Here is a 16301-nt window from a genome sequence, read left to right as displayed (position 1 = left end):
ACACATACAATTTCCCCTCCTCGTTATTATTATCGTATCCCTTCGCGGGGGCCTCCCCTTAGCCCTTAGTTGCACCGCGTGTAAACCCGTTTATATTTCGCTGCACGGGCCGTGATAACATTTTATTTATCGCGTTTCGTTCTATTCGTGACACAATAAAAACGGCCTACGGATTTTACGATCCAACTGGCGGTCTGCGTGTGATTTTCAAAACGACCTCGACGCAAAAACCTAGTCTATAAACACATAATAAATAATATGTGTATATTATACGCCCGCCGAAAATCAAAATCACAACCAATGTGTAGTAGCAACAGCTATACTCTGACTTGCTGTGCTCGTCGACGGTTAAAATATGTAGATAGAACCGTGCGGTGTGTCGTCCGTCCGAAATGGAAAACACACAAAGACGACTTTTTCTTGCCCCCCGGGGAAGTACGGGGGGGTGGGGTACGAAAAAAGGGCCACGTGTCCAATATCGTCGACCGGAAGGAAAACTGCAAAATAAATACCCGGACGACCGTGGAAAACCCTCGCAGACTCGTTCTCGATATCTGTGACAAAGTAACTCTAAAAGCAAAATAATAATAATAAACATTAATGTTGCTGTAATACATTTTAATTGCACGGTATTATTTGCCGGAGGCGAGGACGACGTCGGTGAAGAAGAAAATGATTAAAAAACTTCTTGATTGTAAAAAATAAAACAAAAGGAAGAGAGAAATGAATAAAAAAAAATTGGAAATTTTTATTTACTTTACTCAGACCCGAAGAGACGATGATCGGCGTGGAAAGAGGGGACGAGCAACCGCCGTGCCAAAGAGGCGCGCTGCCGTACGGGCGCCGCCGTATTCCGTCGACGGAAAACGTTGCGTCCGTCCCGGCAACCGCCGCCGAGTGTCGACGACGACGCCGCCGCTGCACTATCAGTGTCCACGACAGCGTTCCGCCGGTGCAGTCGTCCAGTTACCAGTGTTCGCGGCAGTTCGTCGTCCCAACGCGACGCGGAACGGAACGTGCGAGAACCGAACGCGGTCGTCGCGTCCACAAGTGTTAATTAGCCGACTTGAGATAGTTTTTTTAAAATTTCATTTGGTTTTTTTAAACAACAATTGTTTACACTGATACATTGTTAGTAACGACACGGCCGCCAAACCTTTGGATTATTATACTTAAGTCTTATGCGGCTCGTTATTACCGTACACATATTGTAGACCAGGTGATTACCACATTGACTTCGTGTAGCTATATTATAATATATGTTATTAAAATAAAAATTAATCATTACCCACTGACACATACAACAACGCAAGGCTATTATGTGCGATTCGGGCTTCTCAAACCTATCAGTTTTATGTAATAGTAATAATATGTATATTATGCTCTCCGGTACTCGAAATTCAATTAAGAGGCCTTGTGATCAATCGGTAAGGTAACCGCCCGCGCGTTGAGATTTCCACGGTACGGACGAATCATTAAAATGTATTTCATCGATAGAACTTTTGGATGGAAACCGACTGAGACAAAAAAAAAACACACATAACATTCGGTTTATCTATATTGTTTGTGCGACGCGATTACATAAATTTGTCTATGATAGCTAAAAAATCAAAAATACCGTCAACGTTGCACATTGATGATAATATTACTTTTGATAATTAATTGCGACGCGAAGCGACAGATAGGCAACTCTGCCCGCTCCCGTCACTCCTTCCTATCTAAATATTTTTTTTCCCATCTAACTATTACCTCGGCGTATAGGTTTTTCAAGGTTCTCATAATACAAATAATAATAATATATTTTTTGCCGCAACCGCCGCCTAAACGTCGTCGTTTTTATCATATTATACTTGCATCCCCCTAAGTTGTTCATTAATCACTCGGCGAACGCATTGTGCGCGTTTATGTATAATATTATCACTATTACATTATTATTATTATAATATGCGGACGAAAAATATTAATGGAGCTTCGTTGTTGTCGGTCGTCTCGTCTTTGCCGCCGGTGTGCTTTTGACAAATATCATCATTACAATATTTTATAACAATATAATAACAACAATATTATTGTCATAAGACAGCGATCATACATAGATAACCTCTAGGGTATTGGGATAGAGAAATCAATTTTCTCAGCACACCAACGCCGGAGATAATCGAAAAACTTTTCGCGCGCCACAGGACAACGACTCGTCCTCGATTGATACATAAAACTGCTATTTGAAATTTTCTATGTCCTCGCCGTTTAGCGGACGGCGGTAAAAAGGAAATTAAGTATTGTCCAATTCGACGATACTTTGTATTATAATGAGGACGGCTCGGACGAAAAAAAGTGAAAAACTTTTGGACGCCACCGCGGTTAATTTTTTTGCATTATTCAATCCTTTAGCGGGGAGAAATTAAACGAGCGGGGGCGGCGGGCAAGGAAATAGTAGCAATTAAACCGGTCGATCCAATCAAAAATGATAATAAAACAAAAAGTCCGAAAGCGGACGCCCGCGATTATATTTTGAATGTAAATACAGCAAAGGCGGAATCCGAAACAACCAACGTTTTCCTCTCGTTCCAATTTACACGGCGTCGTTAAAATATGATAAACTCGGCCAAAGTTTTCGCTTCGGCGTGCTTATATTATATTATAACAATAAGACAACCGCGGAACGGTAACGACGATTTTAATAATAATAATATTTTATTTTTTTCTACTCGACGGCCATGTTCGATCTTCTTCTTATCTAAAAATACCAAACCCCAGTACGAGTGGGAGGTGGAGAAAAAGCGAAAAAAATAAATAAATAATAATTGTGTTGCAAAACGAGTGCGAGCGCGCGTCTTAATTGCTGGCGCTGTGTAACGACGTCGGTTCGAGCAAACTCTGAGAGATGCGGACGACAAGGTGATTAATTATCCGGCGAGGGGGTTCGGCGATGCCCCGAAGGGATGAAAAATAGGTGGGGAGCTTTTGCCTAGAGTCCCGCAGTGGAGTAGTAGTAATAAGTTAATAATTCCAGCGTTTAAACCCGTGCCAAAGAGGGTTGTTTTTGTGTTACCGCACGACGACGACGACGACTATGTTTTATTAGCGTCATTACTTCTGTTATTATTATTATATTCTAATGTATATTCACACATAAGCCTGCGAGAGTGTATTGTATACAACAACACACACCGTTTATATATTATACTTTTGTATTGTCAAAGCGCATACAGAAATTCGGCGTACCTATAGCTGCAATTATTGTTAAGATCCCTCCCTCCCAGCTCTTGCGGTGTACAATGTATTGTTTAACGGTCATGTTGCATATAAGCCTTCTCGACCGTCGGATTGCCGTGGTGTACTCTGTAGTTTTTCCATAGTAGTCCTCGGCGCACAATACTTTGCATAATTTTCCGGCCAAAAGAGATTTTCCACCTATACTCGGCGGGTCAATTGCATCGCATACGAGCCGGCTAAGTTCAACGCGCTTTCAGGCCGACGAACACGCAAAAAAAGCAAAAAAAAAAAAAAATCATACCGGCTTAAGTACTAGAATTGGGTCACGCGGCTTACAAAAAGTATAAAAAAAACAGCCCACGAATATAGCGGCGGCAGCGACTACGGTTTTTATTATTTTGTTTATTTATATTTATTATTATATATTATTATTTTGTTTTTATCTAAAGAAAAACGCCGCCCAACGTGTTTGTTTATCGATAAGACACGTACACTGTACACAAACACAAAGCATTAAGCGGTGGCGGCGACCTTATATTACATTATTGTGAGTTGCTATCGCGCGGGTGCGGCGAAATACATTGGGTATTACAAGCTATAATAATATTCAAATGTACGGTACATTATTATAATATACACATACATAGGGGGGCTTTATGTACACATAATAATACTGTACGGTCTGTACGCGTCTGTCGGACGATTGGCGAGGATTATTATTTCGGCCCGAAGAGGTTCGGGCCAGTCGATATAATATTTTTTACACTTACGCTTCGACGCTCTATCATCCTTTACGCACAACCTGTTAATTATCTACATCGCCGTAGTGATTATTAAACGAGCAAATCCATTAGCGACGGGTAAACATCATGTACGTGATTTTTAGAAGAAAATGTTTTTTTTTTTTTAATAAACAACAAACGGAGTTATCGACTCTCCCCATTCACACCTCAGCAGCGTCTCTCGGTCGCGAAATCATTGTCATTCGGACAAAAAAAAAAACTTCAATTTCACGGTGACTCTCCCCCCTTTCCACACGTCCGGGCCCTAACGAATCGGCTCGGTCGCTAGTGCCAGTATACAGGGTGATTCGTTGACCACTTATAATAACCGGGTCGCTCATTGTTTGTGTGCAAATCCGATCCGGCGGTTCACCCTGTATTGACCATCATGATAGGCGTTAAGTCAGAAGCACGACGTTAGCAAGGACAAAGGTTCCGCCGCCGTCGAGATGTCGCAGCAAAACGGGTACAAAGAAATTCGACACGGTCGTTCACCGCTCACGGCTGGCTCTTTTGTACATTATATTATTATTGTACCTACGCATAATATAACGACAATAATGATAATATTATATTATATAGAAAACCTAACGCGGAGGAATTAAACGAGAGCGATTGGGGGGGGGGGGCTGCTTTTTTGTTGGGTCGAAAAACCGCGCTAAATCTACATACACGCGGAACACAATACCGAGTGCGCGACAAGCCTTACTGCAACTGTATGGAGAGAAGCTGTCAGCTCACCGTTATGTTTACATTGAAAGTGACCCTTCTGCTTTCGTCTATTCCGTGCCTTAACCGTCCGGAGCACACGTGCTCAAAAGTAGACACTACTATACTTATGATAACGGTGTGAACTGTTAATGAGATACGAGTAGGCCCGAGACATGACATTGTTGAGTTGTTTTAAGTCCAAGCGACTCCAAGATATGTCGGTATTAGCTTTTTGTAGTGTAAAATCATAAAAAATTTCCCGTTGATACATGGCATTATATTTTTTTCCCTGTACTCTTCTTCGCGTTGTGTATTATTAATTATTTCAAACAGTCAGTTCACCGATAACTGTTGAGATGTTTACTGCGCTTTCAATGCCGATTGGCCCATTTCGGCACGCGTAAACGATACTGGCGGTCAGCACGATTTTCTCCTTTTTTTTTTTATTACTCCAAGGACATAAATCTGCAGGGCGTCTCATACGACAAATGTCTTTGTTTTGTTTTTTCCTTCTCCGTTCCATTTCCTGTCCGGTTTAATACCGCAATTATTCAAGAGGGTTTTATTTTTACGGACACCGCGAAGAGACAGGGGAAAAAAAAAGCTAAAACATGACTTAATCCAATTTTTTTTCCTAACGACTCTCCCTAAACCTCGGACCGGTAGAGTATGTAATCGCGGCCACGGTAAAGCGCCTGTTCTTCTTCCATTAACAAAATAAAAAAAAAACACCGTGCCGTACACGGAACCGATGCGATGACGGTTAACCTAACCTAACTTGAAATTCGAATATAGTTCTATTGAACGACTAGATAATTGGAAATTTTGATTTGTTTTTTCTTTCCCGGACAACGGAAACGCGATTTATTCGGGTCAAGAGATATACCGGGAAACGGAGGCGAAAAGGTTTTGTCAAAGTCGAGTGTGTTGTTTGTTCGCGCTTAAGCCGACGACGCTAAAAGGGAATTATTAATTAGCCAAGGATTTTTCGTTGTGTGTTTTTCCTTTTTCTGCGAACCCACGACAATACGGTCGGACGCGAATCGAATGGGGAAAAGAATAACTATTAGCGCGTTGTCTGAAGAGGAAAAACAGCATTAACGGCGGAAGCTGCACACGGCCAATATCGACCGTTAACGATTGTTTTTATTTTTGTCCTATTAGGGCGGGTTGCACAAAAAAACCTGTCTGTAAATGTGTTTACGTCCCTGTGACTAATTCATTGTGTAAACTAATAAAGTGTTGCACAAAGAAAATATGTTATGTTATTATTGATAACCGTAGACAATTATGCGACAGAGAAAATGCCAGTTTTTCAAAAGCCCAGCACAAATGCGTTCTGTAGTAGCAACGTTTAACCGCGGGGAGCTTACTTAAAACTCTCTCTTCCGCGCAACCCCTTTTGAACGCCTCGTTATATTATTATTATGATTATGATGATCGCTATGTTAATGTAGTTGGCTTTTTGTTAATTTTGCCGGTCAAACAATACGCAGCGGCGGAATGTTTGACATTTTTGTCAAGCACAACGGTATCTTGAAAAAATGGTATTACGCAAGCCGGCGACGACAACACTACATTATATTATTATGTCAATACGAGCGAAAAGGAGATAATCGTTTTAATTAACCATTAACGACTACGGTGGTTTCTGTTTTGTTCTTATCTTATCTTTAGAATTTCCCTCTCTCCCTCATTTGTGCGTGTAAAAAATACAAGCGTCTTGAATATTAATCTTTGTACATTTTTAATACACAAAGAACGTTATTTATTATTATTACAGTAGTGTTAATGAATGTCATTTTTTTTTTTTTTTCATATTAACACAGCAGTTAATGGTCGTCGGTGGCAAACAATAGGCGATAAAAAGACAACGCAGGCGGGAGCAGCGAGTCTGGCGGAATGGTCGCGTGGTCGCGATGACGGTGGCCGATCCTTGCAGACCGGACGCGGACCACGACGGCCACGACCATGAAGTGGCGGCGACGCGCGTCCACGGTGTTTGCGGCCCTGTTGGCCGTCGCCGTCATGTTGCAAACGATGCCGGGCGGACGGGCGGACAGCCTGTGCGACACGCCGCAGTGTCACTGCGATGACACGCAGTCAGAGGTCAAGTGCTCGTGCCGGAACGCTCCACATGAACCGCAGGTAAGCATCAGCAATAATAATAATTACTCTGGAAACGGTTTCGCTAAAAATTCCGGGAAACGACTTTTTCGCGTGTTCAAAACATAAAGCGGTAACACAAGAGCCGCCGACAATTTTTTTTTTTCTTTCCAAAAATGTTTTTTTACCTTGATTAATTTTTCGCTGAACGACCCGCGAGCAAAAGAAAACCTTTATTCTCTTAACGACGCGCTTTTTTTTTTTGCTTTACACCATAACTTAACTGTGCGGGGGAGGGCGATATGCTTTTTTATTAAACATGTATATATATATATTTGTTTTTTCTGTGTCGCGATTATTAGGCGCGAAGCCGGCCGCGATTAATTAACGACGCCGGTGGGGTGAAGAAAAGAGCCCAAAGGGGGAAGGCGTGGGACCCCGGGAGTCTGTCGGACAAAACGGCCGCGAAGATCGATCGGTGTTTAAGCGCCGACGAAAAATAAGAGACGGGTAATTTTTTTTTTTTTTTCGTTAAAGGTGGAAACACGGTTACCCTTGGGACCGCACGCGTTTATAATATGTCATCGTTAGTGAACCCGCGCGACACTGTCGAAGTGCACCAAAAAAACGACCCTCATGCCAAATACCGATATTAATAATAACAATAATATATTAGGTACACATTTCTCGGAAGGCGGTTTATATAACGTGTATTTACGACTCGGCTCGGCTTGTGTTGGCCAATGGCGACGGTCGGGGACATAAAGTTCGGCGTGGACAAACGGTGTAGATTACACACGGCGTATACGTGTATACATATATATATTTGGGTTTACGGTCATATACATGCAACTAAGGAACAACTCGGAACGGCCGGCGGTCAGCCGAGCACTTAGTACAGTAATACGAGCGTATGTTTTTGTTGTTAAAGTTTCCCGTTACACCCGCCAAGTGCAACGCCGCTAAACATCAAGAATTTGCGGCGGCGGCGGAGGCAATCGACAAAAGGATTATGAGGGGAGAGACGATTTAATCCTTTCGGCAATCCGCCCTATTGTTTTTCTTGACCGTCGCTGCCCCGCCAGGCCACGTTAATAAATAATTAATCGGCATACCGCATCCGAACCTAACACAGTGTGTACCCGCGCCTCGTCATATTATCCTCAGAATAATAACAAACAGCTTGTCCGAGCGAATCTCCGGCGAATAATACATATTAATCTGTTTGTTTGTTTCCAGGAAATCGTGCTAAAAGCTCAAGGGCCGGGCCGCGTTCCCAGGGTAGCCACCAGCGTGTCGGTGACCGACTGCGACCGGGTGACGGTGATGCCGATGGCGTTCGACGACGCCAAATCGTTGTGGACCGTCGACATCGGGTCGGTGCAGAGACTGGAGGTTTCCGAACGGGCGTTCAGCTGGTCGGAGGTGACGACGCCGGGCGTGCAACACCATCATCAGGGCCTGGCCGTGACCGTCACCAACGCCACAGTGCCCGAGTTGCCGAGCTACGCGTTTCGCGGCCGATTGCGGTCGATAACTTTTGCGCGAGTCCGGCTGGACTCCGTCAAGCCGTTCGCGTTCAGCAGCCTACACGGCACGACGGGGCGGATCGAGTTCCGGGAAACGGCGTTCGGGCTCATCGAACAACAGGCGTTCAAGAAATTCACGGTAAAAGATTTCGTGTTGAAGGCGTCCAGTTTCGAACAACCGGCGCCCAGCCGAATGCTCACCGAGATCACGGTCACCGACGAACTGCGCGTGGAAGACGTCGAGTTCGCTCTGATCCGGACTTACGCCTTCAAAGTGCACGGACCTAAGGTGTTCCGGGTGCAGAACTGCCGGGCGGCGTGCGTGCAGAGCACCGCTTTCGACGTGACCTGCCGCGGACCGGCGTTCGTCGAGGACAACTGGTTCGAACGGTTGGAGCGCGGAGCGTTCGCGGCCGTCTCGGTGGATAGCCGCAAAGTGTCCGAAGAAGATTTTCAGGAATTCGTTTTCGAGAACAACACCGTGGCCGAATTCGAGGACGACGCGTTGGTTTTCGACACCAGGGGATTCAGACCGCGACTGGATTGGCTGATCGTGGGCAAGGCTTGCGATTGCTCGACGAGATGGCGCGACAATTTGGTGGCCTTCTCGCTAGACTATCCGCACAAGACCACCCGACCCAGCTTATTGGTCGAGCAGGTGGCCTGGTGCTGGTCGACCGACACCGGCGAACGTCGTCAGATCAAGGCTAAGCAGTACGGGGAGGCCAACTGTGCGGGTGGCATCGCAGGGGCTCGCAGCGGTGGAATGGGCGCGCTACACATGACCATGCTGGCCGTCGTGGCCGTGGCCACGCTTACCGCGGCTCTGGTGTGTTGGTCGTGGTACAGGAAACGGCGACGGAGCCAGTGGATCAACGTGCCCGGGTCGTCGCCGCTCAAGACCAGGTCGATATTGAAAAACAGAGCCGGCAGCGGCAGTGGTGATAAGCGCCGGCACATGATGGTCATGCCCGAGGGAAAGACTTACCGAGAGACGGAACTACACGTGATCGTGGAAAGCGCCGGGTCTGCAGACGGCCTGTACCGATCATCCGCCTCGAGTTTCAACCAAAGAATACAACCGTTAACCAGTGATTTATAATAATAATAATAATGATAATGATAACAATTTATATATTATTATTACCTCCTATTATTGATAATTTGATTTGTTATTATTTGATTTTTGTAATTCCATTTTTAAATGCCCAACGAAAAAAGCATACACCCAGATTTTATTTTACATTGTAAAAAGTAATTATCTTAACAGTCATTTAAATATACGAACAGTAATTGTCTTTCCTGATTTCGATTTGTATTATTTTTTCGGTTTTGAACTTTTTCTTTTTTGTAGCCCAACGACTGAATGTAAAATTACATTAGTATAATAATATACATCGGATAATAATAAACTAAAATCGATATTATTGTTTTTTCGGTAAAAATAATATTATTCGCTTCGGAAACAATAAATAAAACGACTATACTGTTTTTGTCCCATTTGTTTTGTATACACAACAATAAAATATATTATTATCTAAGTGTATGTACCGAAATGTAATTTGCAACGAGTTGTCATTTATGTTTCGCACTTGGTACCCGACCTGCGTAAACCCCACGCCTGCAAACGACAACGGGTATATTGTTCCACGTGTCGGTTCGATTGACAAGGTCGGTGTTACCGAAAGCATGTAACAATAAGTTGCACATACAATAAGAAACGGCGATTCGGATGATTATCGAATGAAAAATACCCGGTACAGACAATCAGTCTCGGGCACAATAAAACGAAAATACAATTAAAAAAACCCGAAAAACCTTAGTAGGCAGGCGTCGTCTCGCGCGTGGCTTACAACAATTATTAGTGTTTATTATTACCCAATAATCTTTTTTTTTAATACCGATTTGTTAATTTGGAAAAAAAAGAGGATTTCTTAAACAGCCAATGACGACGTCGAGTGTTGTTTGAAAAGAGCAAAGTTGCGACTGCAAGACGGGCGCGAGAAGGGTTAGAAATGACATTTAGAAACCTATAACATAACGGCATAAACTTTGAACGGCTTTTGGTAAACGAGAAACTTTTAAACGCTCACGCCTAACCTGACTCGACCTCTCAAAGTAGTTGTAATATTTTCTTGTTAATTTCTATCCAGGACCACATACTTTCGAACCTCTATGAAATACATACCTCTGCCTATAAATTCTTCTACACTAATCCGTCTTACTATTTCAGTTTCTTCCCGTCTCTCAACATGCTCAAACCATCTAGGTCTCCCCACACATCCGTCTACGACGACGACATTCTCACGCCAAACACTCAATTCCATACATCAACGCTGGCCTCTCTAGTTTTATAAGACATATCCAAAAATAATACACGCTGATTGTCACATAACACAACCGTGTCTTTTTTTCACCGCATTCGACCGCGCTTTACATCTTCGCAGTAATATTATTCCTCCGTTCTCTTGCATAACCGATCATAGCCAAAGTGGTCCTAAAACTTTTTTTACTCTCTTCCCAACTAAAATAATAAAACAAAGAGCCGCCGACGGAATAGCACATTTACATACAACAAGTCGACTTGAAAAATAAAAATAAAAAACACAGTGTCTAGTTTGAACGTTTGAAGGGAATAAAGTACAACTACCCGTCGAATATATGTATTTTCTGAATACATACACACTACTGTGTGTGTGCGGATATGTAATATGAAAGTCCAATCTCTTTTGGACGCTTTCCAATAAAAGTCTTTGCACTCGTGTAACAATCGAACGGCTGTTACTTGTACACGGTGTGTAAGGTTAATAAATCCGGAAAACTCATCGGACCCCAGTTTGCAGAGCACACAGCAAATTCCACAAATACAATGGGATCGGCCATATTATAACTTTCGGATTCCACCATATCTATCCATACCGCATACCGTTGTTGTATTATTATATAACTTTACTTGACCCCTACGCCAATAAAAAGCACCCGACTGATTACAGAATTGGCGTCACACCAATTACATGTGTTAGGATGCACTTCGGCAAAACTGAGCAACTTTATCGTAAAAGTACATCTATGTACATATAGTTAAGAAATCAAGACTTTAACTGAATTTTGGTGTGAGCGATGTTCGATGAAAAAAAAAATATTGAACGCAAAGCCTTATAGACGATGATTGAAAAGTTGTAATATTCAAATAAATTCTTGATCAAATATAGGTATGCCATGACTAACGAGTTTTTGTATAAATTTGAAAAATAATTTAGCCTTAAAAAAATGATGACAGACTGCAAGACAAATAATCGGCCTGTATGTAAGTAGATACCGCTAAATACATAAATGATAAAATAATGGACAGGCCATGTTTACTTACTGAACACACGAGGATACTTTATCGCGAATGAACACAAACAAAGAGAGAAAGAGAAAAAATATAATATAATAAACGACAACGTTATTACACACTTTATAAGTTTATATAACCTGAAAAATATATGCTATTCTCTCGTGATACGCTCTCGGGACCTATCCGTTATTTTATTCCTATGCCGCAAACAGTGTTGCAGTGTTCGCGTAAAGTCTATAATTTATTTTTTTTATCCCTAGATATATTGCCTTATATTTATGTATAGGTATATGACATCACGCCACGGCGCGGGCTCGCGCAGACTTATCGAAGCAACGCGTACAGATAACCTGTAAAATGAAGATTTATTTGAAACAACGGCAACACAAAGTGATATATAATTACTATTTCGGTCGAATCGAGTGGATTGATAATAATGTTCTAAATAAGTGGCAAGTGAGATGCGACCACAAAAACGCACGAGAATTGGTTTGGGTTTTTCTTAAAAGTGGACCAGAGCGATTTGTCAATCAAACTTTACAGCCGCCCGTAATCGCGTTAAACTCAGTTGAAGACACTGCACTCGATCACAGTCCGGAGTACTACTCTTGGCCGGTAAATAAATGTGGGCCATCGTCGCGGTAGGATAACGGCGGTCTGAAAGTATGTTGTTTCGGCGGAGTTCGGTAATTTTCTAGGTAATGTTAATCTTAAGCGATTGATCGCCGCGGCCCGTCGATTTCGACAACGAGGTAACCGTATTTTACAACAAGTCGCGAATAATAACAACTTAAAAATGTGCGCCTCGAGCTTAGCTCGTGCCTTTTTCCGTTTTGGCGAAAGAACAACTCGCTAATAACAACGTTGATCGATTTTTTTATTCTAATCCGACGTGTTGATAACAAAAACCGTAAGTGTTTTGCTTCCTTTTCGCAGTATCCCCGCTTATACTATCCGCCGATTATTCGAAGAAATTCAATCGAGAAGGGCCGCGGTAAGAGTATTATCGAGAAAGGGTTACCTCCCCCCCCCCCGTCTTTACCTCGGTAATTCGATTGTGCGTTATTAATCAATTGTCGTACTCGCCGGGAACAATTCGCCAAGTGTATACTGCTTATAACTGACAACTCGTTTTGACTGTTCATGGACAATTCCGAAGCCGGCAGAAGGGTTCCGAAAGAATAGCAAAATATAAGATACTACACTGAACACGCGTCTGCTGGACTGCACAATAAGTGCGATGTGTACTTAGCCTTGTCCAATTTGGCGTTTCCACGTGTAGACCCCCATTTGGCGTGGTCAAAAACAAAAACTACCGTTAGAGAATCGCTTTCGAGTTAGACGACAAAACTTTTAACGAAACGTCTCTTATCCCCATGTAATCAAGGTTACGGCGGTCGTTCCCTTTCGAGTCGGTCAATTCAATACAAGGCCAAGCGAACAAGTGCGCGCTGCTGGTGTTAAGTATCTACACAACCGTTCCACTACATTATGTAATTGCCGTGAACAAGCCACTTACCTTAGTGGAAACTTGCCGTCCATGACTTGTTGGATGTCGGTGATTGGTGCAAAAGCGAATCCTTTTTTCAACAGGCCCGAATGCCGGGAGTACGCGCGATGAGCGGCAGCCAAGGACTCCAGTTCAGTAGTAGTGTGATGGGTAGGCGGCCGTTGTTCTGAAAAAACAATATTAGATTACCACTTGATTGTGCACACGAGTCAGTTATGTTGTAGTTAAGATCAGCTGTGTATAATATATGACGACAACAAGTACAAGTAGGTACAAGTAAGTAATACATAAAAAAACAGATTTTTTTTTTTACTAATCAACACACAATACAAGTAGGTATTGACAAAATCCAGTGAAACATTGGATTATAATTGGGTTAATAACACAACATACTTAATTAGCGATTAATTGAAATGATGAGAACTAAAAGGGTACGAGTGACGTTTTTTAAAAACAAGTTTTAAAACAAGGTCATACAATAATATGTTTGTTTCAGAATGTTTAATCGATATTTAAACGAAATATTGGAAATAACCAATGAACATAACCCACTAATTATACGTTTTTAATACAGGGTTATCTGGAAGACAAAAAGATACTGTTTCTATTAAATATGTTGTAACGAGAACTGAGATAAACATATTTTTAACGATGGTTAACTACTCAAAATAGTTAATTTATTAAAGACATTTTTAGGATTCAAAAGAAGCTGTTGATTAGTTTTTATTACTATTTATTATTTATCAACAAAAACAGAGTATTTATAATTTTAATTCGTCTAGAATAACTAGATAACTATATTATTTATTCTTTATGATTATTTAAATTAAACGTCTCAACCTAAACTCAGAGAAATTACCCTTGAAATTACAACATTAATTGAAATTACACATATCAATTTCTCCAAATTTAACAAAAGTATTATTTAAAAAAAAAAATTTTAAATCAACACAATTAAAACATAACTTGGGATATTATTAAACCTACTATATACTTATGTGTCAATAGTTCTTCCTTTACAATTACATTCTATTAGTTCTTTAATACTTTTGAGAGCCAGAGTTATGGAAAAATGTATATAAAAACGAATAAAAACTAAAACAAATCTAATGATATATTAATTGAAATAAAAAGATATTAATATTTTATTCGATAACTTTCAAACGACATTATACCAATAATATTTGTCTTAAAAGAAATTGCTTAAAAAAATCTTGCCAATAATACCCAACTCTCAGTGTTTATAAAATTAAACTAGAAAGTCTAGTTGGAGTTTCTAACTTTAGATAATGCTGTGGGTAAGGTGTAAGAGAACTATGCTGTGGGTAAGATGTTAGAGTACTACACTGTGTTTACCGTTGTCGGGCAGGATGAGGTCGCATTTCAGCATAGTTGATACGCACATCCCTCCAAGAAACGATAACTCTGTTTCTAAATGAATCAGCCCATAGCCCATCTTTTGGTATTTGCTCATCTCGTCCACTTCGTATCCAATCACCAGACACCGAAACCCATACCGGGTGGCCCGTTCGTTTTTCGTGTAGTCCGATGACGTTTCCATCGAGAACACCACCTCATTACCTACAAAATATGATACATATTTATTATTTAATACATTATCATTATCTGTGTGGTTAACATAATGAATTGTTTATTGTTATTGGAGACCCTATCAAAATATTTACCGGGTAGCATTACAGCTGCAAACGGCCACTCCACCGGGTCGTTGCTGAATTTTTTCAAAACCGGTATGTAAGGCGAAGAGCCAAGTTGCTTGTCTGCATCGTCGTCAACGTAGTCTCTATAATTGGGAATGTACAGCTGTAAACAGTCTTCGGCCTGAGCGGTACAGCTGCGTGGATCGAATTCTAAGCACAACCACTTGACCTCTTTGGGAAATTTAACTCTAAACAAACAGAAAACAAATACAATTATTACACTAACAAACTAAAGTAGTAGAAAAAAAAAACAATGATTTAATACAGTTTTCTAAAACTCAGGTAGATACCTAAACACAAGTGACCGTAATTTGCTGAGTAGGCGGCCCAAACTAAGCATTTGAGGATTGCGTAAACTCTCAAAGAAATTAATGTTTAGTCAACCCGTACCTGGTCGGGAGGGTAATATACTGTACATTTTTTAAACGGTTTGAAGATTTTAAGAAACTACTTAAAAATGTTAAAACACCTACTAGATAATTTTAGATACATACTTGTAATTGGATACAGAAGCTGTTTTATATGGATGGTCGCTTTCCACCCAAGCGTAATGATGAGAATCAATCATGCCTTTGATCTGTTCGCTTTTCTGTAGTTTCGACTTGGTTGCCGGCTTTGCACAGTTGTCCAACTTATCGCATATGTCTCTGTGGTACAAGTCTAAATTTTCGGCTGCGTACATATTGATCAACGTCACTTCCGGCATTAACTTCCTGATCAGGTCCAGAACGTGAGTGGCACTCTGCGAAACGCACAAAGATTTCTCAGGTAAGCACATAAAGCCATCGAGAAACACGACCAATAACAATACAGTACCTTGGCGTCTTTGGAAAACGTTATCAAAGGCCCGACGTGCGACAACACTAAAGGCATTAGTATGTTGACTATGGCGGATTCTCCCAAGTACTTGTAAACGAGTGGGTCGTGTTTTATTTTAACGGCTCCGATATTCAATAGCTCCAACAGTTGATCGACGATTGCTGACAACGCGCCCAACGTACTTTCTCTGGCGTTTATTTTGTTGCACATTTTCTTTTCGGAGTCGTTGTTTTTGTCGCTGCCATTACTGTAGGACATAACACACACACAAATTACTGGTGGTGATCCCTTGATTAAGTTGGAACTTAAGAGCTAAGAGACAGTTGCAAGGGCTCAAAGGATGAATGTAGCCTAAATGACAGGTAGCTTCGGCGTAACTCTATTGCATTCGAAAATAAGGTTACAAGTAAACATCGGGGATGAATGTGGGAGTAGAAAGCAGAAATAAAATAAGGTATTAGAAATAATTGACACTACTAAGTCATGAGCAGATATCTTAAGGAAGTGACTGGCTTTCACTAAACAGTTAAAAGCACTAGGAAAGTATAAGACATGAACTGTGTAGATCATTGG

General features: G+C 41.4%; 2 protein-coding genes across 4 annotated transcripts in view; one reads left to right on the top strand and one right to left on the bottom strand.

Annotated features, from left to right (window-relative positions):
- LOC126834901 (E3 ubiquitin-protein ligase MYCBP2) overlaps nt 1-16301 on the bottom strand; it is a 170679-nt gene that overhangs the window by 141386 nt on the left and 12992 nt on the right. For both annotated transcript variants that reach the window (XM_050567113.1, XM_050567114.1), the window contains exons 30-34: nt 15726-15975; nt 15404-15651; nt 14877-15097; nt 14548-14772; nt 13201-13357 (exon numbers count right to left, since the gene is read on the bottom strand). In XM_050567113.1, the coding sequence (XP_050423070.1) occupies nt 13201-13357; nt 14548-14772; nt 14877-15097; nt 15404-15651; nt 15726-15975 (1101 nt within the window). The remainder of the gene's footprint in view (nt 1-13200; nt 13358-14547; nt 14773-14876; nt 15098-15403; nt 15652-15725; nt 15976-16301) is intronic.
- LOC126834903 (uncharacterized) lies at nt 917-9845 on the top strand. 2 transcript variants are annotated; one of them, XM_050567117.1, is made up of 3 exons: nt 917-1219; nt 6539-6854; nt 8052-9845. In XM_050567117.1, the coding sequence occupies exons 2-3, from the start codon at nt 6678-6680 to the stop codon at nt 9441-9443; spliced, it is 1569 nt and encodes a 522-aa protein (XP_050423074.1). In that variant the 5' UTR covers nt 917-1219; nt 6539-6677; the 3' UTR covers nt 9444-9845. The 2 variants fall into 2 exon arrangements, with proteins under 2 accessions (XP_050423074.1, XP_050423073.1); XM_050567116.1 differs by having other exon boundaries at nt 6536-6854.

This window comes from Adelges cooleyi, unplaced genomic scaffold (assembly GCF_023614345.1).
Source record: "Adelges cooleyi isolate 19-005CV unplaced genomic scaffold, UGA_ACOO_1.1 ACOO_flye_CR_arks_rails_tigmint_CR_PRNA_21, whole genome shotgun sequence".
Taxonomy (NCBI): Eukaryota; Metazoa; Arthropoda; class Insecta; order Hemiptera; family Adelgidae; genus Adelges; species Adelges cooleyi.
Note: the sequence above shows the minus strand (reverse complement) of the source record. Positions and strands in the feature narration are given on the sequence as shown.